General features: G+C 44.0%; 1 protein-coding gene across 1 annotated transcript; it reads left to right on the forward strand.

Moving 5' to 3' along the window:
* On the forward strand, positions 1-26,731 carry SPRED2 (sprouty related EVH1 domain containing 2). The gene is made up of 6 exons (XM_009952242.2): positions 1-59; positions 1,416-1,593; positions 2,933-3,101; positions 5,896-5,960; positions 25,513-25,662; positions 26,081-26,731. Exons 1-6 carry the CDS (start codon positions 1-3, stop codon positions 26,729-26,731), a joined length of 1,272 nt encoding a protein of 423 aa, XP_009950544.2.
* Positions 26,732-27,054: the final 323 nt, after the last annotated feature.

Consider the following 27,054-nt stretch of genomic DNA (forward strand, 5'->3'; position numbering starts at 1 on the left):
ATGGATAGAAGGGGCCCGTTCTCTTGTCATGTTATACAGGATGGTTGGAAAATGTCCAGGTACCGAGCCTTCCTCAAGGAGGAACTTCTCTCCCTAAAGGATGATACCTGTCATTTTGAAAGGTCTCCTCTTGGAGCCTTCTCTGGGTTGAGTGTCCTCTTCCTGGTGAGCTCACCTGGTGGTCCGGAGATGGACAATTCCTGGGCAATTTTCTTTGTGTGTCCTTTTTTTAGCCCCTGTTGGTATTCCCAGGTTTGAGTGCCCTGTGGCACCTTTGTGGGCGCTGGCGGGTGTCTCGGCAGCTCTGCAGCTGACAGTGCTGTGGTTGTGCATGGTTGATGTCTAACCATGCTGTGGTGACCGCCCTGTGAGGGTGTTGCAGCTGTCAGTGCTGTTCCTGAGCAGTCACTGGGTTAATCAGTATCTTAACATATGATGGGTTGCACCAAGCTGGGGCTCAGCAGCAGCATGAGGACAGAAAAGCTAATTTGAGTATTTCCCAGCAGCTCTAGGGTAGGGACAACCCGTTTTAGTTTGTCGCGTGTCTCATGCAAGATGCACAGCTTTTGCTTATGTCCTGTAGGGGTATTCTGCTCCCAAATGACCCCCTCCCTGATGATGTCCCCAGCAGATGCTGGAGAACCTGCTCTGTGGAAAGCATATGGGAGGAGGCCTGGGAAAGCAGAGCCTCCCACTGTTGGGGGCTCTTTTGACAATTTGTGATGGGCACCTGGATTATCTCCAAATCTCAGGTGTTTCCAGAATAGCTTCCTGTGAAGTTATGACATGCCACCCTTGAAATGCTGGTGGAACTGGCTTTGGGACATGGTATGGTCCTGATGACCTAAGTGGAGATGGTTCCCGTCTCCTTTCATCTGAGGTACCATCTGGAGCCACGCTTGTGGGGTTTTTTTCCCCATAAGGCTCTCAGAGTTGTGGAGGAATTTGAGTGTAGTCTTCCAAAGCCCATTTCACTAATTTGATCACAAAAAGCTTAAAACGTTTTGTTCATGGGTTATTTGGGCTCCACATGTTCTTCCAGCACTTTGGAGACCTGATGCCCCAGTGCATCCCCTGTGGGTGGTGGCCTTGGGTTGCTACTTGGCTCACCCTGCTCTTGTGGTCCCTGTCCCCAGCTGCATGAGGGAGAGAGTGTCCAGGACCATGGGTTGTCTGATTTGTATGTTGACATCTGGAAACCCAATGGGTTCATTCCTTGCTGTTTGATGGGTCTCTTTTCTATGGTGGCTTGAGTGGTGAAGGCCATCTATCAAGAAGGTGGAATTCCATCCTGGGCAGAAACTCTACGTTGGGGCCAGACCAGTGCTGCCTAAATACTGCCCTCAAGAACAACACTCTGATGTGATTGTGTGATGCTCACAAAAGGTTTTGTTTTTGTTTTGTTACCATTGCAGTGACAGCTATATTGTGCGAGTCAAAGCTGTGGTTATGACCCGAGATGACTCCAGTGGGGGATGGTTGCCGCAAGAAGGAGGCGGTCTCAGTAGAGTTGGCGTCTGCAAGGTCACATACCCGGAGGGCAATGGAAGAAGTGGATTTCTAATCCATGGTGAAAGGCAGAAAGACAAACTGGTAATAGACCCTAATTCAACTTTTGTCTGTTCTTATAATGAGAATTATCCCAAATCTATTGCTATTGTATTCTTTTGCAAGTTTTTTTAAAACATAAGAAATAGGCATGTGTAAATAGTACCAGGTTGGGCAAAACAAACCCATCCTCATGTAGAATTGACATCTTTTGCGATCTAGGGTGGTGTGCTGCCACCTGGAAGGAACAGGTAAATTTTTTACATCCATGTGCAAAGACACCCTTTGATGACTGAAAAAGGGCTGGTGTTTTTTTTTCTAAGATTTAGCCAGGGGTAAGTGAGAAGTGAATTGAAGTGTAAAGAACCCATGAAGCCAGTCACATTGTACTGAGTAATGCAGTGCAAGCCTTTAAAACAGCCATGAATTATTTATGCTGCGTGCCGCTCAAGGTTTGAACGAGCAGAGTGAGAATATGAAGACAAGTTGTCTCTTATGAATTGACGCACTCGGTTTCTCCTGGTAGCTGTTTATCTAAAAAGGAGCTCTTTCTTTCCCTGCACAAATCAAATCAATAAAGCCTTTTCCCTATTTTCAGGGTCCATTTTAGATGTTATAGTTTGTTGTCTCATTTCTATATATTTGATTCTTCCAAAATTTATTCTTGTGAAGAGATGGGCTAGCTTAAAAATACCGCTCCCTGCATGGGCTCCGCGAACTCAATGTTTTGGGGGAAAAAAAAAAGTATGATTTGAGTCGGAAATGGTCTTGCTTTCAAAAAGACTGGCGTTTTAAAGCTGTTCCAAGTAATTTCTTTTGCAATGTTCTTTTGCTTAGGATGCTTTTTTGGATGCTATTTGGGAGCCAAGCTTATGGTTTTGGGGGACAGAGTAAGACTAAGAAGCTGTTCCTGTTCTCCCTGAGCATCACCCTAGAGATGGTTTTTGACACAGTGGAGCTTCAGATGAGTGCCTGTCTGGGGGTGAGGGAGGAAAAAATGGTGAGGGGAGTGTTATAGCACCTCCTAAATCTGCTGTTAGTGGATAAAATTTATATTGAGCAAAATTATTGAGGGAAGAGGTTCTCCCTCTACCTGAGGCCCTGCTAGCTGTAACCTGTGCCACGCTGGGTCTGGGTGTGAAATAGGCTCCTGGGGTAGGGAGGAATCACCTACTCAAAGCACAAGCAAAAGATCAATGTGCAATGGTTGTGAGAACAATTACAGTGTCTGGTGTCTATTAGTCATCACTTGGTGGGGAAGGATGTTCCCCTACGCGAGGCATGACTTGGCTTGCTTTTGAGTCTGGGCTGAGATGGTGCCGGCTGTGTCCTTGGGGTGGGAAAAGTGACTTTGCTCCTCTTTTGGGGCTCACGCCCCTCCCAGGTGGTGCTGGAGTGCTTTGTGAAGAAGGACCTGGTGTACACGAAGGCGAACCCCACCTTCCACCACTGGAAAGTCGACAACAGAAAGTTCGGGCTCACTTTTCAAAGCCCTGCTGATGCTCGAGCCTTTGACAGAGGAGTGAGGAAAGCCATCGAGGACCTCATTGAAGGTACTGCGTTGGTGGCCATTTTGGCCCCTTGGAATGGGGTTTGAATCACAGAGCTGGGAAGAGAGATGGGTTTAAAATCTGTTCTTGGGCTTGGACATGTCTTGTGCATGTGTCAGAGTGTAGCCGGGCGCTTACCCTGCACTGAGCAAGTCCCAGCTTACTTTTAAGAACTTTCTTCTCATCCCTTAAGGAGAGAAGGGATTTTGATTCAAGTATTTTCCAATCCTGTCTGACCTGGTCTGTCCAGACTTCTCCCCTTAATTACAGAGTCTGTTATTACTGCTTCTTTTGATAGGCTGGGGTTTCACGCTAGCGATGGCAACTCAAGACAGCCCAGGCTCTTCTTTGTATGCAGCCAAATCTCATCTTACTGAGTCTTGGTTAAATCATAGTATGAATTCCTGTCTGGAGTTGAAGAAAACCTGGTTTTGTTTTTGTTTTGTTGGGTTTTTTTTATTTGCAGTAATTAGTTTTGTTTGCATCCTCTTAGTTAAGTGCTAGTTCTTGAAGTCTTTGTTGTGTTTTTGTTATTTTTAATTCTGTTAAAATGCATTTGAATTGCCTGTGCTTTGAAGTTGTCGTAAATTTTTTCTTTTCACATTTCATTGCAGTCAGGAAATTGTAATACAGCTATAGTTCAATGGTACTTTATTTTAATGAAATTTGATTCTTTGTGGGTTTTTCTGCTTGCTTTATTTATTTATTTAAGTCATGCCACTTTATGTAGGGACTTAGTGGTCCAAAGCCTTTCTCGTTTTCACATGGTGTGGCTGGGATATTTTTGTATACAGATGGTATTACTTTTTGAGGATACTGACTGAAATACATATACAGATGTGTACTCTTTTTGAGGACATGAGTTCCGTAAGACAGCTTAACATTCTGGATGCCCTGTCCTTGCTTTAACATGGACATGGTAGATACTGGGAGAGAATTAATCCCCCAGGGCTCTTTCCTGGTAAATACCTCAGCAGTTAGGGGAAGGATCTTCTCAACTAGTTATTCATTTGCTTTTTCCTGTACCATGAGTGTGAAGAAGTTACAGCAAGGCCTCCTGCTTTCTTCTTGCTTGCTAAAACTGGGAAGAATTTTGAGTCATAAAAGTGATGTTTCATGTAAGTGGCACTGGATTGTGCAAAGTTTCAAGGAGAAAACTCAGCTGTACGGAGTAGTGTTTTGGAGATGTTGGTACATGGCAGCTCCTGTTCTGCTCTTTCTGATCCATTTTATAGTGGGGGTATTTAAAATCAAGTTCTCCTGTATCTCAGATACTTCAAAATCAGCAAATCTATATTTATCCCATTGACAACACAGACTGATCCTCATGAATGTGTTCCTCCTTAACTTCCAAATAAGGCTTTCTGAATGAAAAACAATAACTGGCTCGTGCACACACAGCGTCGGGCAGTGAATTTCATTTATCATTCATTTTTTCTTCATGTAGTTGATCAAATTTAGCAGGTTGTATTAAGCACAACTTCACTTCATGAAATTGCTGCTTTATTATTAATATTTAACTGATAGTTTGTTCCCTGTAGCATTAGGGACGGTTTGAGCAGAAGTACAGGAAACCTATGCAGCTCTGTAGAGCATCTGGATTTTCTACTTTTAAAGCTAATGTAGCAAATGGCACAAATGTTTTCACATTACTTAAAACACTAAGTGGGCTTTCGCACTTAGCTCTGCACATCTTTGTGATGATGCAACTGAGAGCAGCCAAGGCTGGTGCAGATAGCATTATATAAAGCACAGTATTTTAGAAAATTTCCAGAATGAAGGTGGTACAAACTGTTCAACTATTTTAGTTAGGGATGTGATGTGGCCCTACTTCAATATAACAGTAGGCTTATGTAAAAAAAAAAAAAGGGCGGGGGGTGGGGCAAAAAAGCCTTTGACTTGGGGTTTCTTCCCCCATCAGAGCATCTTGCTGCACCCACTCTCCTTGGCAGCCTCATGGAGGGTGAAGCCAGCCAGGAAGGCGGTCCAGCATCCTTGGCCAGGGGTAGGGAGAGGGGTCACCCCCTTTTAGCCACAGCATAAATTTGCTGCCGAGTCCAGTGATGGCATGTGTCACCCTCCCCACTGCCCTTCTGCGATGAGGGTGCTGACCAGGCTCTCGAGCAGCTCCAGAAGGGGACATCTGTGGAGGGTGGGGAAAGAGATTGGAGGAAGTTTTTTTTGATGTGGTATCCCACTTTTCCAGACAATTGCCATGTAGTTAATGAGAACTGCACCTCAGTGTCTTGCTCTTTCTTGTCTATGGTTTTACATGTTTCAGCTCCTTTCAAATACTTCGCTTACGTGGGGCAAGGTAGTTCTCTGAGAAGTAGCTGGTAACAGAGAAGATCTTTACAATATATAACAAATTCCAAAATTAGAAGAAGAAATAAACCAATTCTTTGTTGTCAAAGTGAGGTTTGGGTTTTTTTGAGTAAAAAGTCATTTTTCCTCCTAGATTTAGGGAATACGTGAAGGGTAACTCATTTGGTTTCTTGACAGCTGAGGATCTGTTCTTGAGCACTGATTAGTATGTAGTTCTACCATTCTTTAGAAATGAAAGTCTTCTGTAATTGGAAATGATAACTGCTATTTTTAGCATAGTTAATTAGCATTGCAGCCATGCAGTTGCGTGGCAAGAAACACTTGCAGATTTTACCTTTCCAACCCAGCTACCAGTAGATGGTTTTTTTCTTCCTTAATTTGAGCTGCTCTCTTACAAATGTTTACCAGCCTAATAAAAAAAAAGGTGCATAGAAATGTCATGTGTTTAAAAAGCTGTTGTTTTTTTTCCTAGGGTCTACAACTTCCTCGTCAACGCTTCACAATGAGGCTGAGGTTGGCGATGATGATGTCTTCACTGTAAGTACATGTCACCTGAGGTCCTTCTCCTTTATGGTCAAGTTGGAAAGGGTTTTTCTTTTTATACCTTGAGGTTGGCTTCCAGCTGTCATAGTGTTTGGCCAGTGGGTGTGTTTTGTTTGATGGAAGTGTATCCTCTACAGAATTTAAAGCATTGGGTTTCTGTTGGCCTCCCGTCGCCACGTGAAAAGCATGGCAAAGCAGATATTGTCAGGCTAGAAGTAAGCAAATAACAACTCTCAAATTTCCTATGGCTTGATCTGAATGATGCACACACCTCTTAATACCTCTCTGTCTGTCCTTAAGAAGCTTCCCACAAGCTAGAGTAGATGGCTGCTACTCAGGTGCCTACTCAAGGAAATGAGATTTTGAATCGCAGTTATTAGCAAAAGCCAGCTTTAAAGGTGTTTCACGTATGCATGAAACATAAAAAGTTCAAACAAATGTTTTTCAGCTGGAGGAAGGCACAGTAGCATGCCATCTACCTAACCAGTGGTGACAAGTAGGAGTGAGTTGCTCGTATTTAATTCATGGTAATGTCTAAAATGTATTTTGGGCTTTTTTTCTGGAACAGAAGAAGCTACTGTCCCTGCTACACTTGCATGTTTTAAAAGGGGCGGGGGGGGATTGTAATCCAATCTTGGATATTCCATGGGCTGAAAACAAAGACACTTACAATGAGTAAATTTATTTTCTTATCTCTGATCACGAACCCCCATGCATATGCATTGAAATACCCTCCTTGTCCTGCAGTGCAGGTTGGGACTGAATGGCATGAGGGTGGAAAGTGGGATGTCCTCAGCAAACTCAAAGCTGTGTTTGGGATGCTTCCCTGCATCTTTAGGGTGAACAAGGGAAAACTGAGGACCGTCATCAAGCCATTTGAAAATGGGCACCGGGAAACACAGAAAGCTGAAAGGTGGTTTTGAGGGTGATGTTTCACTGGTATGGAACCAGGGCAGGTTCCCTGCTGCATTTTGACCAGATCCTCCTGACGGCTGGCATGTTGTCCGCATCTGTCCTTCTGTCACGGCTCCGGGAGACAAACAACAGCAGGCAGGGTTAAAAGGTGACTTCCTGCGCTCCGCAGCAAAACTATCATTAGCAGCTGCTTCCCAGCTACCTGCCAGAAGTGATTTATAGGCACTGGGATGGGACGGACCGGGGTGGAGGGAGGCACTGCTGGAGCCAGAGCGGTTTACCAATTTGTGCTGTTTTGTCTCCAAATCACCGGGTGAGCTGTGCATTGCTGGGAATGGATGGTCGTGCTCGACGTGCATGCGGCTCTTCTGTGCTTGTCAGAAAGGGGATGACAGTCAAAATGTGCCTTGGACAGGGGGTAGTCAGCTCTCACTGGATTAGACGTGGAATACTCAGTGTTAAAGCAGTGAAGAGTAGCCTGTGGAAATAGGAAAGGATATTTTTCTAAAATCTGACTGGCTGACCTTTAGGGACCTGGGAGTGCTCCTGCATTTCTCCGCAAGCTCAATCTTGTGGTTAAGTGTTGATTTTTTTTAAGCTCATAGGGTGCTTTTTACTATGAGGAAGAAGTTGTTGCCTTTAAGGAGGTGTTGCTTTATATTGGGAAAGTTGGACGAATGGTGCTCCAGCTGCATCAGAATCACTCGAACTCCTGCATACAAAGTGAAGGGCCGAAACTGCGAGAGATTCTTTTCCCCCCTTACTTGACCCTGGGGAGGTGACAGATAACCCCCTGCTGTGCAGATGTTTATGGGTAGGATGCTCAGTGGAGAAGGAGGAACAAGCTACTCAATAGCATTAGCAAAGAGGGAAACGTCAGCTGCAGTCAGCACCTTGTTGGGATCCAGGGGGGGTGTTCACACCTCGAGTTGTGCCCTGCCTGTCAGCTCTTTCTGCATGTTGCGTCATCTCTGGAGTGTGAGAAGGTCTTCACCGATGGTGGTAGCTCACATGGTGCTGTTGGTCAAGCTGTCGCATCAGGGCGGGTGCGTTGTCATAGTCCAAGAAAAAAAAAAAAAGGCTTTAGCAGCATCCTTTTCCCCAATATTTCTTCTTTGCTTTCCCAGGATGAAGTCTCTCCTTTTCCTGCAGTCCTTAAGCTCTTTGAAGCTCTCAACTTCCCATTTATCTGGTAGGTGATGGTGGAGTATGAAGTCTGCATAATCCAGAAATAACAGACTTGACGCATGGAGGGGTTTTAGACTGGAAGAAATGGATAGGGCTGTGATATGCTTTATTTTTACCCTTCTGTCTCTTTCTTTATTTGCACTTCTTTTTGACTTGTGTATCATATTCTGTTTGGTCATTCTTGTACACACAACTTCTTTACAACTTCCCTGTAAACTCTTTTCCCCAGCCACAGCAGTGAATTTTTCAGGTTTGAGTGGGGTTTTTTTGCTCTGTTTTAAGGAGAAAGTACATTTGTTCTTTTTTATTTCCTAGGGTAGTTATTAAAATCTTCACAGTCCTCCCCCTCTCCCACACATGCATGAATAAACTTCACTGCGTGCAGCAGAATTTTCAAAAGCATCTGCATGATTGAGTCATTTAATCAGTCATTTACCCATCTCTGAAAATCCCAGCCGTCGCTGCTACACTGCTGCCTCAAATATTTGGCCTGAGGTCCTGCCTCTCCTTGAAGATATTTCAGTCTGTTCAACCACAGTGGTCTAAAATGTCACATTTCTTGCACTACTTTGCAGATGGCCACCCGGACTTTGTCTTGCATGTCAGCACTGGTGTTGGCACCAATGTAATGGTACCAGCTTAAAAACCAACCATTCTCATTACATATAAGCACTGACCCTGATACGGCTGTTGGATATTGATTGACACAGGGCTTTTATGTGGTCCCTGATCCTCTAAACGTCAGGACTGCTCCATGGGATGATGACTTTGTGCATATTTTTGTGCATACAACTTGTACATCATCTGTTTCGTTTATTCGTCGCCCAGCACGCAACCCTTCCAGGCATCCAGCAAGTTATTTGCATGGCAAAGAAAAGGTTTGCCCCAGAGGCAGAGCTCTCCCTCAAGCTAGTATCTTGTGCGGCTCAATGAAGGATCATTTTCTTGTACCAGAAGGTGGCTTTTTTTTGTTTTTAAGGGGGTAAATTATCTGCAGCTTGGATATGTGAGCATTTGCTTGAGAAGCATTGCTGGTGTTAGTAGCCTTATCTCTTCCCATCACCATAACTTACAGTTCCAAGACCGTGACCTGGGCAGCAGTACCTTGCCCCATCCCTATGGCATATGCTCCCCATCCATCATTCTGAAGCATGGGTTATATCTTTAAAAATGGGACTTTGCCATCTAATAAGTTTCCTGTGGGTTAGTCCTGCAGCAATTAGATGAATTGATACAAACCTCTGCTCTGAAATTCATGCCTGACAGGGCAGAAAGCAAAAGTGTATAGAAATAAATGTCGCTGACTTGAGGGAATATGCTTATTTCTTAAATGAAATCTCCATTTAGAAGCTTTAACAATATGTAGTTGTGTTTCTTTAATTCCAGATTCTCAGTAGAGCCCATAAATGTTTTCCATATGTTAGCAAATAAATTTCTCCTGTCTTGTACATTATAAATCGTCCTCTCAAGAGATGCAGTCTGAGTAAGACTAGCCATCCGTTTTTTCTCCACTGGGGGAAACGTTGTCTTTGCAATGGTCTGAGGTTGTTCTGTTTGTCTTCATCCATCCAGCCTACATCTTCAGCCTTCTTTAATTAACATTCATTTCAGAAATAACGTTTAATAAGGACTGAATATATTCTGTAGTTCCTGAACCACAGAATTTGCCATATAACTGAGTTCTTGCACAAAATTTTTTCCTGAATTTACACTTTTACTTTCAATTACAGATAATAATCCCACATGACTGTGAAGTGAAAAACATGAATTGAGTCCAAGGAAAGAAAGGTCAATGTCTTCCAGAGTCTGCAGAATGCCTGAAGTGTTCTTTTAGCATCCCATCTGAAAAAGCAGAGGTGTTCTTCTGAAACCTTATGATCGGTTCAGCTGAAAGCCCGCTCGTGTGTTTTTCAGATAAATCCGCAGCCTTGTGCCTGCTTTAGCGCTAAAGAAAAGACACCCACTTGGCAGGAGGAGCAACAGCTCTCATGTCAGTTGTCATTTGTGAACCTAAAAATGACTGCAGTCTTCTAGGTTAGTGGGAATGTGAGGGAGAAAACAGCAAAACTCAGCCTTACTAAGGTGGATATGCATGTTACAATCATAGCTGTTTCATGTAATCGATAGTAATTTTTAAAAATCCTAGGTTTTGTTCAAAATGAGACTTGAGGAATTTTGCAGGTAGAGCAGGCATGATCTAAATGTGCACAGCTGAGCTGCAGGGTTGCGTTTCAAGATGCTTAGGCTCGAGCCATTGCTTCTCTTTCAGACTCCTGGCTAAAAGCCTGTTTGCCTCTGTTCCCCAGCTACAAGACAGGGAAAATATTCTCCTGCTTCACTAAAGTGATGTGGACAGATCTTGTGCCACCACTTTTCATCTGTGTGCAGGGTCCTGGTGCTGGGGCTCACACTGGGCTTCCAGCAGAAGTCTTCAGCCTCATGTTTTCACCATGAAGTTGTGTGTTTGGAGCGATCCTGCACCCTTCGTGCCTTTTTCTCAGCATGAACGTGTTCTCCTGCGCTCGGGGATGTTTGGGTTAGGAAGTTTGTCATGTGGCTTGGACGCTGCTGACAGTCGTTCAAGAGAGACACAATTACCCATTCTCCACTGTAGCAGTGCAGATTGTGGCAGATGTTAATGTTACAGTCCTTCTTGCATCTCTTCTGGCTTCCTAATTAAAAAACCAGATTTCTCCCTGCTGCCTTACCATGAAACCTTTTCCCTACTTTTCATCTCCCATGTGGGCCTCAAGCATGTTACAGCCTCACTATTAAAATTTATAAGATTTATGTCACTTAGATAAACAGTAAATCTAATTTTTCTTGCTAGCTTGGTCATTTCATGTTCAGATGGTTCTTTTAAAGAATGACTGTAGTTCTTTTCCTTTAAAGTAGATGTGTAGAAACCCAGTCCAATTCCTTTGGAATACATTTGTAAGTTCTGTGTGATGCTGGAGCATCCCTTATCCCACCCCTCCATGGAAAACAATGTTGCTCAGATCAGAGAAACACTAAATTGCAAGATTTATTTCTTTCATGAGTTGCAGTCAGGAATTAAGGAGCAGCAAAAGCCTGTAATTTCCTTCTTCTTAAGGCTGAGATAAAGTAACAGAAAGGAAAAAATGCCTTTTGAAGGAGCATACTCTGTATGGGGGTGGTGGGGTGCAGTGCTTAGGTTGTCACCGTGAGCAAATCCACCTTGTTTGCTCCGTAAGGCTGAGCAAAGCGATTAGGGGATTGTTACAGCGATAGGACTGGATGGTCTTACCTGTGTTACTCTTCCTGCTCAGCAGCCAGCTGTGCTTGTGCATGTATGGCAGAAGGGTTCACTGCTGCTAGCCACATCCTCTGATGTCTGGATGTTGGGTTTGCATTGTAAACCGCAGCTATTCTAATTCAGATTTGAAAAGTAAAAAAAGTACTTGCCAAGAAGACAGAAATTCACACAGAGAAACCAGCAGGCTCAAATTCCTCCTTTGGAAAAAAGAAAAAAAGAAAAAAAAAAACCAAACCCAAACCAACCAAACCCACACCCAAACCTTTCCTGGCTTTGAGCAATGAACTGGATTAAGATTTATTCATATTTTTAGACAGTTGGGCCTCTCAAGTTATACGTAGTGCTCTGGGCATCTCGTTCCTACACTTGAACAGTCAGTGCAACAGCAACTTAGCAATCACTCGTCATGTCTGAACATGGATTTCACTCTTCGCACTTCTGTGCTGTGAAATTTGTCTTGATTTCTTCCAGCGGACTGACTACTGAGGTAGTCCCAGAGTCTGAAGTCATTGGTTTAATTGGGTTTTTTTCTTCCTCCCATTAATACCAGAGTGTATTGACTTCTTCGTGGGATTCCTTCTGCTTTTATGTCAGGGATCAGGAGGCAGGAAAGATGCCACTGAAATCGTGAAAAGGTCCTGAATATCCAGCTATTTTATGGCTAGCTGCTTCTTATTCCAGTTTTTTTCTGCCTTTCCTCAGGTTGACGTTGCCCACAATGAATTCAGGTCACTCAATGGGAACAGATAACAATGCTCAAAGAGATTTTTCAGTAGGGAAAGTCAAGTGGAAAGTTTTTCTCTGGCTGTCGGGTTTTTTATAATGTTGTGTTTCTCCCTTTCCTTTGGGACCTCCTGTTTCTTTTAAGTGACACTGGAAATTAACCTGTTTATTTTCTTACTCTTTCTACCAATGCAAGCAAGCTATACTCCCTGATAGTTTAATATGATTGTCACTGTGGTAGAGGTATTGCTGCTGTCATCTGGGATGGCAGCTGCTCTTTTCTTTAAGTCCTTCAAAACTGTGGAGGTAATTACTATCTACTTCAGCCTATAGATTGTCCTTGCTAACTTGCAGCCTGTAATCTGGACAGAAGGAAATAAGAAAATTACTGTGGTGTGGAGGTATACAGAACACAAAATCTATTTATTCTTGTGTATATGACAGAATAATAAGATGTAAGTGAAGTGAAGAGCTAAGGAGAACTGATAGGAGAAAGAACTGTGCAGTAGATTTGAAGCTTTATTTGCTTTCTTTAAAAGAAAGGAGGGGGAAGTAGAGGTCTTCCACAATTTATGTATTGCTTTATTATATTTACTGGTTGGTTGGTTGGTTTTTTTTTGCTTTCGGGTCAATCTCTGGTGGGCAAAACAGACTTTTCTTGCTATCAGGAATATACAGTTTAACACAATTCCCAAATGCACTGAACTTCAGTCGCTTTGGCACTATTTCAGTCTAAGGCTTTAAAACAATAAAAACTTTTTTTGTTTTTCTTTTTTAAACCAAAGTGTATCAGTCTGGTTGTTTTACCACACGCAGTCTTCAAACTCCTGAGTCCCTGGCAAGGACGGGATCACCCAACCGGTACTGCAGCGCTTCCCAAGGGTCCGGCAGTCACCACCACGCTGCGGGGGAGATGATGGGAACGCGGTCGGAAATTCGGTTGGTCACGGGCGCCCACGTGCACTTTGTGGAGGAGGCAGAAAAGTGTTTGCTGTCACAAACCCAGACCCAAAAGAAAGGAATGTGAGGGCTTTTTGATTTTCCACGTTAGCAATCGAAATATGGGGAACGGTGCTTTCCTGCAAATGCTAGCCTACTGAGAGCTTGGGGCATTTGGGGTATCTGTGTGAAGACAAGGTGAGGAGCATCTCTTGTTCAGTAACAAATTATTAAGCAGAAAATATCTGTGCTGCTACCAGATATTCCAGGTCTCGCTGTCATGTAGTTTTTATGTAGCTAATTATAGCAGTGACTTGGATGTGTTGAGCTACTTTGCTGAGGGTAAGCAATTTCTCTTGTCACAATTCTTCCTCTCAAGACCATTATTGTAGTGTGTTTTCTGGCTATGTACCATTCCCACATACGAACACAGTTGGCCCTGTGCTGGGATTGGGATATATCCTACAGAAAACTGAAATTTGATCTTCTGCTGTGATGGAAGTTTCCTTATAGCTGTATCTTGCCAGAACTTGTAAGTGTTGTAATTTGTGCACCGGTTAAGTATTGAGTTTTGTTCAATTTGCCCCAGCAGTTTGAAGGAGATTTTTTGTCAGGATTTTTTTTCTTTCTCTTTTTAACACCCGTTTTCCCCTTTCCCTGTGCTTAAATGATGATACGGTAGCATATTTTAGTGTGCTAGCTCTTTTGGTTTTGTACTCTTGTTATATATAACCACACTTGCATTAATTTAAGTAATCTTCAGACTATTGAAACCTTGTTTTCTTGTAATATGCGGTCACCTGAGGCTTTGGGATGAGAAGTGTCACCAGCAAACCTACCTGTAGGATTCCTTGTCCAAAGGTGAATTGACTGGTGCCGCCCTAGCTGTACTTTCTAGCTGATGAATTCGTGATCTGCGTGCATTTGGAGCACCCTTTCACACTTGCAATCAGCTAGCTGCATGCTTGTGTTCTGAAAAAATAATTTGGCTGTGTAGTAATGTACTTAAACTATGTGATGAGTTAAAGTGTGAAGCTGTTTATGAGCGTGTTCCCTTTTAATTCATCTGGAGCTGAATGCTTTAGTGCATTTGTGTGCTTAAGACACAAATGTGTCAGAAACAAAACGTAGCTAAGATGAAATTGCCCTTTCTTAACATAGAGTAAAATGAAGGGGGAAGAGATTTTTTTTTTTTTAAAGGATTTTTTTTTTAACCTAGATCAGCTTACTAGATGGACTTAGCCTATGGCCCTGCAGACAATAGCAGCAGGTAAAGCAGGGATGCAGAGGGGTGAGCATCCAGAGGTGGAGCCCAAATTCCTGGCTGCTATCTTGCTGAAGGTGGGCTTTGCTATGCCTCCCCAAAAGCAGCCACCGTGGCCCTTGCAGTTTCCCTTGCTTGGGTCTGATCTCCTGCCCTCAGCTAGGAGGAGCGTTCGCAAGTACAGCTCATCTTTCCTGTGTTTGCAGCATCGTGGTTTTGCCTACCTCAGCTTGTCAACAGAGCTTTGCAGGCTGGGTTTGTGGCCTTCTCGTTTTGGCCTTGCTTTTGTTCAGCTCTGGTTCCCTCGGTGTTTTTTCAGCCTTATGTAAGGGGGACCTGATTTGAGGCAAGATGCCTGTGAAAAGTAAGTTAATTTCTAGCCAGCTTGGTTCCCCCCACCTTGCTTTTGCAGCCATGCCAAGAGCAGAGCTGCTGTCGGGGAGCAGGAATGGGGTTGCAGGGGTTATTTTAGGACCATATGTGAAACCACAACCGAGGGATGCAAGTTGACTGATGCATCTTTAGCCTCAGCGCTGCTGAGAACCAGTGGACTGGAGAGGGGCTCCTGCTGTCCCCCTTTTACCAGCACGGTTGACCCCGCGCTGAGCCAGCCAGGGGAAGTGAACCAAAAACTAGCCCTATAAAAGAAAGCAAATACTTTTCTAGTGGTTTAGCTCCTCGAGCCAGCTCGCTGTAGGGCCTGAGAAGCAGAAGTGCTGGCTCAAGGGAAACCAAGAGCAATCAGATAAGCGGGCGGCAAAAAACCTCCACTACCCTGCTAATATTCATTGTGCTACCTGAAATTTGTCATGTACCCCCTGGCTGTGCATACACCACCTTCTGCAAGACAGCTTTACTGCAGGCCTTTGCTGTGCTTGTGCCAGTGGCATAAGTAAGGTGGTTCTTGCACTCACGGCTGAGCATGGCTTCGTATTTATGGCGTTTTCCTCCCTTATGTTGCTACTGTGAAATTCATCCTTTGATTGAGACAAGAAGGAGACAGTAAGATAGCTGAGGCGGTGTGAACGGGGGTGTGTTGTGGCCAAATGTTATGCTTTTACCTTGGAAATATATAGTTGATATTTTCCATTAGGTTCCTTCTTTAATCCAGGTAATGCAGTTAGCCTTTGAAGCATATATATAGTCCTTTTTCAAACAGAGGGTGCTTGAAAATGTTGCAATTCTATTGTTTTAATATACAACCTAAGGAAGTTCCTTTCAGCAAGCAGCTGTATTTGTAAGCTACAATCTCTCTGGCTGCTGTGTTCGAACAAAATGTTTTGTCTCAGGACGCTCGTGGGAGGAGGCAGTGGGGATGGTGGCCAGATTTGAGGTGTCTAACCCGGCCCTGGGCACCACCTCTGAAGGTGACAGGCAGAGCAGACCCCACGCAGGCTATAAACACAGTTGGAAAGAGACAGCCTTTTTGGGGGGACAGAGCGATGATTGACAACTGCCCACTCTGCGGCAGAAAAGATTAGGGAATTGCTGCCCAGCATGTAAGCTGGTGGCACTGGTGGGGCCGGAGGGATGCGGGTCTGGAACAAGTGGGCAAAAGCCATGCTTGGCCCAGGCATGCCAGCCTCTCTGTGTGATTTTGGGGGGGAAAGTGTTTGGCTTCTGGTGTCGAGCTGGACCATCCGTCTTGGCAGTGATATAAAGGGAGGTGAGTCAGAACTGTGGGGCAAATGACTGTGTTGCCCTGCACTTCGTGAGGGAGCTTGTAATTTCCACGTGCTGTTTAAACACTGGCAAATTTGGTTTGAGTCTATTGTCTCGTGTAACAGGTAGAAAAGAAAAAAAAAAAACAAAAAAAAAACCAAAAAAACGCAGAGAGCTCAGGCCACTTGGAGTGCTGGAGGGTGCACCTGAGTTTTGCTAGCCTAATCGTAATTTGATTGCATCCTCTCAAATGTTTGGGTTTGTTTCGCCTTTTTTTTTTTTTTTTTTTTTTTGAAGAGTTTGGAAAGGAAAAGGAGGAGTTTGGTAAACAGTGAAATGTGCTTTTACATGAGTCTTCAAGAATGATTTTCCTTGAAAGTGGCAGGCTCCCCCTTTTGCCCCTTTAAAGAAAAAAAGAAACCAAAAAACAACCTTCTGACTGACAGAATACTGCAGGATGGTGTTCCCTCTGGACCCAGGCATGTGTTTGGTAGTAACTGAAGACGAACAATAGAATACAAGAGTCTGGGGAGCTCAAAATGGACCTCTGCCTGGTACAGAGCTGCATTATAAACAACTGTATCTAAATAGCCCTGTTTCCTTCCCTCACCTGCCTAATGTGTTTTGCCAAGGGTCTGCTCGCCCCTTATCTTGTAAATATTTTATGAAAATTAAATCAGAAGTGATTATAGGAAGCAATTCCTCTGTCTCTGGTTCTGTCTGCAAAAGGAGAAGGAAAGGCAGAAGTAAGTAAGTACCATTGCATTTTTAAGTGGAGCCTGACATATTTGCAGTGCATGTGAAGAGGGTATTTTAAAAGTTTGCATCAGCTGTTGGATTCTATTTTGGTGATGAATTCCAGCTAAAATAATGTGGATGCTCATAACTGTGTGAATAAATGACCCCTAACAGACTTCTTAAAATATCATATTAGTCTGCTGTGGGAAGTTTGCATTTAACTGTTTGGTTTTTTTCCCCTCTGTTTGTAACCTGGTGTGTTATACAGGAGGAGCGCGCTGCTGGATTTAGAGGCTGAAGTGTTGAATTTGTACATAGCAAAGATATTAATGATGGATTAGGTGCAGTAATTCTTTTAGCTTAGCTAATCTAATTTTCATTAGCATTTTTCTTCTCCCCCCCACCCCCCATCTTATTTTCTTCCTCCCCCATCCCTTGGAAATTTCTGTATAGAAGAGCTGACTTTCAGTGGCGAGTTATGTGGAGCCATCTGTTCCCAGCCATGCTCAGCAGCAGCGCAGGCTCTTGCCATCCGCTGTGCACGTCCAGTGTTTAACAGCCCCTGTCTGACCTTCCTGAGCTTCGCTCCATTATTTCCTAGCATCCCTACCCATCTTCAGAAAGAAAAGCTCGTTGGCAGCGTTGGGTGTGCCGAGTTCCCTGTTAGCACTTTAAGAGTAGGAGCTGACGCTTTCCAAATTAATTGCAGCTATGCTGGTGACAAGCAGGTCAAAGAAGACTTTAAAGAGGGGCTGGCACCCTTCTCCCTTTCCAGACACACCCCCCCCCCCATCTCTTCCCCCTCTTCACCTGGAGACCCTCATGTGCTATCAAGACACAACCCTCTATGGGTGGTCAGCTGGGGTCAGGGACCTGATACAAAAGTTATTCTGGGCTGGATTTCTGTGGTTCTCCACCCAAGCATGCACACGGAGTGGGTGATGGGACCAGTGGGAGGGAGAAGCAGGGACCATCACCTTCCCGTGGTGGTACAGACCTTGGTGGCCCTCTGTCATGGCCTTAGCAGAGGACAGCTCTGGTAACTTGGCTAATATTACTTAGAGCAGGGAGGCTTTGCTAATCTTCACGGAGCTGTACGAACACAAGTATTGGGCAGTTGATCATCGTGACAATGCTGTAGTCCACACCAAGATGTCATTTCCAAGGCACAAACAGATGAACAGAGCCCTTTATGCAAAAAGGAAAAGCCTGCCTCTGTCCCTAGATGGTTTTAAGCAATTGGCTGGTTTAAATGGTTCCCAGGTTTATTTAGAAAGATCCTGCTGAAGTGATGTAGCTCATCTCTGCATGAAGAAATCCAATCAGGGCACAGCAAGGAGGAGTTACAGGAATGAAGAAGGAAACATAAGAGTCCTGGTAAGGAGAGGCTCTCCTGATTGATGAGGACACGAGTGCCTCATGGGTAGGCAGAGCCATCCTACTGTCACCACTGTACCATGGGGTTGCTGTGCTGCCTGGAGAGCAGCCCCACTAACTGCGGCTTGTGCTTTGGGGTTTTTTCCCCTTACGGCATTCTGGTTTTCCCTTGTAAGTACCTGATGCAAAAGCTTTTCCTTCCATTGAAGTGGTGCTGTAGCCCAGTGGGGCAGTAAGGGCAACGCAAGGGGTTATCGGATGGGAAGGAAGTGTGATGTGCACCTTCTCAAAGCCTCTGGTCCTAGGCTGAGTCAGAGCAAAATGGGGTACTGTCTTCAGTCCTCCTCTGACTTTTGGAGACAGTTCTCTTTGTGTCTGTTTGAATGCCTGCTTTTTGCAGAGATGTGCTTGACACCTTGTATCTCTGGCAAATAGTGAAACAGGAAAATCTCGCTGAGGTTTCCCCCTTACACATCTGAGTGTTTGCTGTAGCATTTAACTGTGTCTGATTCTCATATATTCTTTTTTACTCAAAATGAGCTGTTAAGCCGCATCTGTGGTCCATGCAGAACTGGCCGATGATGCCAGGAGCAGGTTTAGCAGTAGCTTAATGGAGGTGGTCTTGTGCACTGAGTCCTTATAAATGTTCTTAAGTTTTGCTGACTTAAGACAGCGCAACCACCAGCATCTTTCTGGAGCTAAAAGCTATAACCACAAAACTTAAAAATAAAAAAGGTAGCAGTAAAACTAGCTAGCTTTCTGCACTTTACATTGGTATTTGTGTAACTGGTGACTAGGAAACAGTCCAAACATTTGAAAAATTATGGCCCTGTTCTGGCTTTAGAAAAATCTGAATCCGTGCTTATTGCAATGGTTGTGTACAGCCAATTTGTCTTTGAACTGTACTGGAGTATGATCTAACGTGAAGCCTTTCCTTCAGGTGCTCTGCCAAGGAATAGAACTAGATGCAGCTCTGGTAGTCCTCAGTGGATGAGAGTGTCAAAATGTTTACAAAAATGTATGGAATCTGTTTTGTTCAATATTTTGTCTTGTCTTCAGTAATAGGAAGCAAACAGAAATTTGACAGAAGGATTTTCTTCCATGGCTTTATCTTGCCGTGACAAATTAAAAGCTTGTGTTCAGGTAACAGGAGTCTCAAATCTTAAAAGATTTTTTCACACTGAACCTTTTTCTTAATACTTGGATAATATAAGCCCCCTTTGAAGTGGGCTGTCCCGAGTATACGAGGCACACTTTGAGGTGGATGGAAAATGTCAACTGTTTCCTTTTTCTAATTTTCTTGAATAGAGAGAAAGAAGTGTTTTGAGACAAAAATTGGGATTTTTGCTCTTCCCCTCTCTGTGAATGTCAAAAGTGCTATATCTCTTCAGGCTTTAAAGAAAAAAAAAAAAAAGGCTGAAGTGGAAAGGAAGGACTTGTTCTGGCAAGATTAAGCTGAGGGAGTTCTGGGAGACTGTGTTTTATCTTAATTTCTTTGGAAAGGTGGAAGTTTCTTTGCCATGCATCCGAAATAACTCTGACTTCCTCTTTGTGAAGTTCATAAACAGCGGAGGCTCTGCAGATAAACTTCAGATTGGCACTTCACTCAGTATTGCTCACTTGCTGTACCATTTTGCCGACTTTATCATTTTTCCTTTCCGTATTGATAGCACAGCTGTGTTTTCCCTTGTTCCAGCGAATGAAAAGGGCCAAGCGAGGAAGAGCTGGCTTGTGCCAGGGCTCCCAAGGGATCGCACCTGGACAGAGCACACAAACAAAGGGCTCCGGCTGCCTGCAGGGAGTTCATCGCGCGGGTCTCAGCCGGAGGTGGTCAGGCTGTGGCCCGGGGGAGGATGCAGCTTGCTGGCTGTCACTTTTCCAGGCTCATCCTCAAGCTGTGAATTGGTGAGGGAGCTGGGCTTCTTGTCCTGGGCACAGTGGGGATATCTTTTCAGGTGGCGATGGGCTCCTCTAACATGTCAGGGCTTCCTGAAGTGAACACAGGAGCCATTGCAAGGAGGTTTTGACTGTTGCAGAAGGCTGCCCTGGTAAAGATGAGACCTTGAGCTCCCACCAAGTTTTGCATTTCCACGCTGCGTGTCAACAGTGCCCCTCAGATACGGGTGATGAAGTGAGTGGGCTTGCACAGCAATGGGAGATGAGCAAAGTGGAGCATGGCAATAGAGAGCAGGTCAGCTTGTAAAGGGCTTGTGCTTTGCAAAGGCCAGGCTGGCACAGGTTTTCAATTCCTTTAGGACCATTACTTGCAAAACTATGTGTTCAACATCATGGTACTTCTATTCCCCTTTGTCCTCTCCACCTCATGTAACCATTAAAATCCTAGAGGGAGAAAAACCCATCTTGTCTTGCGTGGCGCACAATTATTTTTGACAGCAAACTTGCAAATGCTTTAGCTGGCTGAGAGCACTTCTGAAAGTTAAAAGTGACAGAGCTCCATAATTTCCCTCTGGCGAGCAATTTCTCACAAGCTGCCGCAAATTGTATTGCTTCATAATTTTGAGAGCAATGTTTCTTCTTTTTTGTAGTAGTCATGTTGCATCTCAGGGGGTGAACCTGTTCTGTAAAGCCATTAGAGGCAAGGTGATCAGTCCAGTTCAGGAGCAGGCTGCTTTTTCTCATCGTTTTTTGATAGATGCTTATCTCAGAATATTACTTAGGCACCTGATTAGCTGGTCGTTCTTGTGTAACAAATCCATTTCAATGAGAAGTAAACTGCAGTAAATGATTAACATAATCTTCTTTAGTAATGACCAGGGGTTTTCAATTTAATGAGTCACTTCTGAAAGTCTGAGGGGGAAACAGGGACACTTTTTTTTTTTAAATTATCACAGTACAATCATTTACATGTAGAAACCTGGTGGTGTTTCTCAAAGCAGCCATATCAAACATGCAGTACATGTGCTCGCTCAGATATGTACAGCTCACTTGCAAAAGGAAATGTGTTGCACGAGTTTCATAAAATTACTGTTATGATTAATGATTTTGTTATCCAAGCAGTGAAACCACAAGACTTCACGACTGCCATAGCAAGCACAAAGCTCTAGTACGTGCAGCACAAATTTCTCTAGTAGATCATTTGAGGGCGTGTTGAAACAGAGTTTCTTACCGGACTCCCTGTTCCAACAACTTTAGTGTGGGGTTCACTTCTCTTAAGCAGCTACTGGGCATGTTTTCAATAGTTTCTCCTCAAAAACAAATACTAGAGCTGGATTGGTTTCAACAGGCTTTAGAGGAAGATGGCGTTTCTCTGACAGACCAGTGGCTCGATGGCTTGGGACATGTTTTTCCATTGGTGAAACAGCCTGGCTCTGGAGACCACATCCTTTCTGGATGTATTACTGTAAGCAAGTGTTTTGTATTTGGGTGACCTGCAACAAACATCTCATGTCTTCCCCCCTCCACTGTCCTCCTCAAAATTTTCACTGCTATGCTGGTGGTAGGAAATCCCATCCAAGACCAAATCTTGTTGTGGGGGACAGAAGTTGTTCGCTGCTTCCATCACTGACAAAGTCTTGCCATCACTTGTTCGTAGTGGCACTTGGCTGAAGATGAAAGTGCCTTTTCTTTGAGAACATTCCTGATTTTTGCCAGTCACCAAGTCCAGGTTCAGTTCCGGTGGAGTGGTTACTGGGAGAACAGTGTGCTTTTGAAGGTCTAAGCATCATCATGCCTTTGATCCTTGGTCACTTATTTTCTTCTGAGGATTTCTTTATGGCTTCTTGAACCACTTTTTAGCTATGAACTCTGTCAGAATTACCTCCTTGTGTTTGAACCTTATCTGAGCCTGTTCCAGTGGATGCCTCGCGATCTTCTCTTCTGAAGGATACTAGAAGAATAATCTCTTCCTGCTCAAGTTCCCATGGGACTCATGATTCAGTAGACTTCCTCTCTTCCCATCTTCATGATCCCTTCCATCATCTCTTTTTCCAGGATAGAGAGACCCAGGCTATTTAGTTAGCTGTTGTTGAGACACCATCCCATGTCCTTAATTGTCCTGACTGTGGCTCTATGAGCTTGCCATGGTGGAGATACCCTTAATGACACAGGGCGGAGAGGGGGCCAGAACCACGGACAGACTGGGGAAGCACAGCAGATACATGCAATGCCTCAGTGATCATCTCTGCTGCTGATGATGTTGAGCCACCAAGCTGACACTCACAGGGCTGTCTGTTTTAACCCCAAGACCTCTTCCCTGAGCAGCAATAGCTGGCTCAGAGTGCATCACTGTACATGTCACTTTGCACTTTAGGAGTATTAATTTTTTTTTGACATCCAGTCTCTTGGCATTATGAGATTCTTAAGCAAGTTTTCAAGGTCAGCTTTCATTTTTACTCCCTTGAATAACTTAAGTTTTGTCAGAAAACTGTCATCTTGTTGTTCACCTCTCTCTTCAGATGGTTGATGCGTACGTTCACCAGCACAGCTGAGGAGCTCGTGGTGTTCATTGATGACTTTCTGCTTGAGAGGGGGATATTTTCTACCTTTTTTTCTCCTATCTTCAAACTGTTCATTCCTGTGTGTCGAGAGCCTTCTCTCTTCTCATACAGAAGTTTGAAGCATCAATGGGGGACCTGGTTGCAAAGTAACACTGCTTATCCCAGCCAGTGGTCAGCAAGGTAACCCTGCAGACACTGCGTTTGTTTGACCAGTTGCCTTTCATGTCACCAACCAGGAGGCAGTGTGAACTTTTTTACGGATGAGTGAGCAGAGACCTGGTCTCAGATAGCTTGCTTTCTCCCTTTCTGGGCGCTTAGAGTAAGTGTTTGCATTGGCAAACTGCCCCTCTAATCTGAGGACGCTGAACATGGAAATGCAGCAATTTTTAATAAGGTGAAAGCAGAGGCCAGAGCCGCAGCCTCTGTGGTATGCTGCAAACAGGTTTTGTAGCCATGTCAACACATGTGGAGGAGAGGCTCGTTTGCCCTGCCAGGTCTGAAGGAGAATAAGGTATGGAGGAAAGCAAGGGTAGATAAGAATCGGGCAAGATAAAAATCACTGCAGCCTCTTTTCCAATTGCCTGTTGCAAAAATATTGCCTTCCCAGAGAGGCAGCAAATAACACACTGCTTGGAGGGGCTGGTTATAGCTCCCAGCTGCCCTGCTGAAGATGATCTAGCAGTTATGTCCAGTTTGGGATTTTTATTTTCATCTGGAAAGGTGAGGGGGTTGCAGGCCAGTATGTGGAGCCTCCTCCAGTTGAGTAATTTTCCCAGGCTTTGTTATTTTGACCATGAGCACCCACGATGTTTTGGGAGCATATCCACAAAAGGCTTGTCCCAGCAGGACTCGGCCATGGTTCCAGTCAAGGTGAAGGGTCCTGCTGGCTGGCATGACACGGTGTTAAGGCTCTGCCTCCTTTTTTGTTCATACCAGTCAAAGTTTAACTTTGAGAGCATGCTGCAGGCTGAGGCTGCCTGGACTATGGGGTGTGTGACCTTCTGTTGTTGTTCTGAGAAGCTTAAATTACAGCTTGGCATCTGGGTCTGCACCGCATAGAGCAATGCAAAAAGGTACTCTTGTTTGGTGGCTGTTGTAACTAAATCCTAACTCTTCTCAGGTTTTCCGAGTGGGTTGGAAGCTTAATGTTGTTATGAAGTGCTTGCTTGTAGAAGCTGCTCATTTTCTTTTGAAACGTCCCCAAAATGTGCTAGTTACAGGCACAAGAATTAGCTCTGGAGGGTTTAAACCCCAGATTTCAAATGCCTTTGTCTACTAAGCTATCAAGACTGGGCTGATGAAACCGCTCTTTAAAAAGAGCCTGAATATCAGTGCAGTTACATTTAGAGATGGTGTTAACTATCTTAAGAGTTGTTCTGCTTCTAGGTACTTTTTTTTTAAAACAAACAAACAAACAAACAAACACACAAAAAAAACCCCACACCAAAACAAACACATGCATTAAAAGTCTGTTCCTAATGGGTAAGTCAAAAAACACCCTGCTGCTTGTACCTGTGAGATAACCCAGCCTGGCTTTACATCACACTGCAAACAGATCTGTATGTTTGCTTTCAACGAAGTAAGTTGGGAGTTCAGTGTGTTTAAGTGCTATACCAGTTAAAGAGGATCAACATCTGTTTTGTGTTGTAATGCTTTAAGGTGTGCTCACCTTTCGACAGATTCTTGCAGAGCGTTGTTTTCAGAATAAACAAACATCCACAATGAGTGTTCTTGTATTCTTGGATTAAGAGATGTGTCTAGTACGATTCATAAGAAAATAATATTTAGATAGTGCATTCTTGACAAGGAGGGAAGGTTTTTCAGGTAAAAACAGTCTTCTCCCAGTACCAGTAGAACTTTTCTCAGCTCTTGAGGTTGTGGCTCTAGCTTAGCTGTTGTGGCAAATGGAAAGTTTTCCCTTGGACTCATTATAGCTGCAGCACAGCTTGTTAGTTGGAAGGGGATGGAGATTTTTCTTAGTTCAAAGCACCAATTTTTTAGGCGTGTGCAATGTTATAGCTCTTCTGATCATTGTGCGTGGAGGCTCTTTTTTCCTGATCTGTTAGTGCGTTTAACAGCTGTCCTCTGATATTCATGGTAATATGAAAAAGCCCAACCAAACTGAGTAGTAATGGGCAAAATCCTGAATGTCTAGATATTGTATGGAAACTGTGGGCTATGGAGGGAGGATGGTTAAGACTGATGCCCCACTGTGTATTTCTCCAAGAGGAGAAATATGTAAGTTGAGAAGCTGCAGGTATTGGCCACAGTATGTTATTGTGTGATATTTCACCCTTTCATGATCATTGTTGTGTGATGATGTAACTAATAAATCTAAAGCGAAGTGCTTACAGTGAGCCAGGAATGTATAAAAACACAAGTAATGTTCATTGCACATTAGAGATTAGTGACAAAACAAGAAAAAAAAAAATCCTGAAATTTTTTAAGGAAAGCTGATTATTGAAGTAGCCTGTGATGGACTGGAATTCAGCAAGTGTTTGGAGAAGACCATATAAGAGTTTTTGGCTTAATGGGACATCTCCAGGTTAACAAAGTTGCCAGTATTTTTGTAGCCTGGATAACTAGTGGGGTACAGCCTGAGTGCATAGATGCTCTGGCTGAGTCTGCCCACAGGACTTAGACAATTACATCATTTGACAAAGTTTAACTTTGCTCTTCAGAGGTAGCTTCTCGTGTGAACGTTCATCATCCTGCAACGCCCAGTATAACAAATAACATGCCAAGCAAATACAAGTGGTGTTGGTGAATGTGTCACTGGTAGGCTATGGCATATTGTTTTTCCACGTGTGTGGCGACATCTTTTGTGGCCTGGCAACTGATCTGCCTCTTTCAAGTATTTCATGTGAAGCTGCCTGCTGTCAGGTGTTGCCAGTATTGCAGGTGTGGACGAAATCAGTGAGTGGCAAAACATCTCTCTTAATACTGCGTGCAGTAGCAGCTGAATGTATCATAATTTTTTTTCCCCTCTGTTTCCATTTAAAACAGAACGCTACAGATAGCTCCTCTAACTCCTCTCAAAAAAGGGAACAGCCTGTGCGAACTCTGGCTTCTCCTGCATCCTGCGAACATCGAAGAATTTGCACTCGTGGACACCTTCATGACCATTACAGCTCTGACCACTACCATCTAGAACAAGTAAGGTTTCTTCCCAGTGTTGTCATCTAAAGGGCTGTGTCTGCCATAGCTAAACTAGTGTTTGGTTTTTCCCCCTGCATCCCTGAAAGAGACCCCCCCTGCCTTTCTCACCTTTTCTTTCTCTGTTAGCTTCAAATGGCTTCCACTTATTAAAAAAAAAAAAAAAAGTGTACACTGTGATTTAATATGTTACATTGTACCATGTGCACGCAGACCATTGTAGGTCTGTGACAGTTGCGCTCGTTCCTGAGACAAAGGTTGAAACTTTTGTGCTGGGTCACGGGGAAGGGTGTACAAAGAAGCAAAGACAAAATTGTTAAATACTGGCTTTTCACTAAGCAAGGAGACAGTGATTGCTGATAGCAAAGTGAGCTTATTTATCTTTTCTCTCTCTTCATCTCCATCCTTACTTCCACAGTCAGTACCGCGATCCTACCGGCACGTCAACTTCCCTGATGATGATGAGGAGATAGTGCGCATCAATCCTCGGGAAAAGATATGGATGACTGGATACGAGGACTATCGCCATGCTCCAGCACGAGGAAAGAACTTTGATCCTGATGACATGGACTCCTACGTACGTTTTGACAAAAGTGAGGCCTCAAAGCACGAATACACTTACCCTTATGTAGACAACTCGGACTTTGACCTGGGTGAAGATATCAAGGGTGCTGTGATAAAGACTCAACCTGTCAAATTCAAGCCCAGGCGGAAGGAAGATGGCGAGAGGTCACGGTGCGTGTACTGCAGGGACATGTTCAACCACGAGGAGAACAAACGGGGTCAATGCCAGGATGCTCCAGACCGCGTCAAGACTTGCATCCATCGAGTGAGCTGTATGTGGTGCGCAGACACTATGCTCTATCACTGTATGTCCGATCCGGAAGGAGACTATACAGATCCTTGCTCGTGCGACACCAGTGATGAAATGTTTTGCCTCCGGTGGATGGCCCTTATCGCCTTGTCTTTCATTGCTCCATGTATGTGCTGTTACTTGCCGCTTCGGGCTTGTTACCACTGTGGGGTCATGTGCAGGTGCTGTGGTGGAAAACACAAAGCTGCTGGATGACTACAGATGCATTCGAAGTGTTAAGTTTTTCCTATAGTTCAAGGAACACGTTGGTTTTGGAGCATTGAGATCACTCATTTTGATGCAGCCACTGTGCCCAACAGCATCCAGAAACCACCAGTTCGGATCACTTTACCTTCGGTCGTCTGGGGCTTACACTGCATTGATTTGCTCATCAAGTGTTCTAACTAACTAACCTACAGCATAGACTTTTGTATTATTAATCTGTAATCGAAACAGACTGTCTTGTACATGTTTGTTTATTTTTTTTTTTCCAGTTAAAATGAGTTTGAGAAAAGAACTGCTTTAAATGGTGGTGGATT

The sequence above is a fragment of the Leptosomus discolor genome, chromosome 2, assembly GCF_034619465.1.
Source record: "Leptosomus discolor isolate bLepDis1 chromosome 2, bLepDis1.hap2, whole genome shotgun sequence".
Lineage (NCBI taxonomy): Eukaryota > Metazoa > Chordata > Aves > Leptosomiformes > Leptosomidae > Leptosomus > Leptosomus discolor.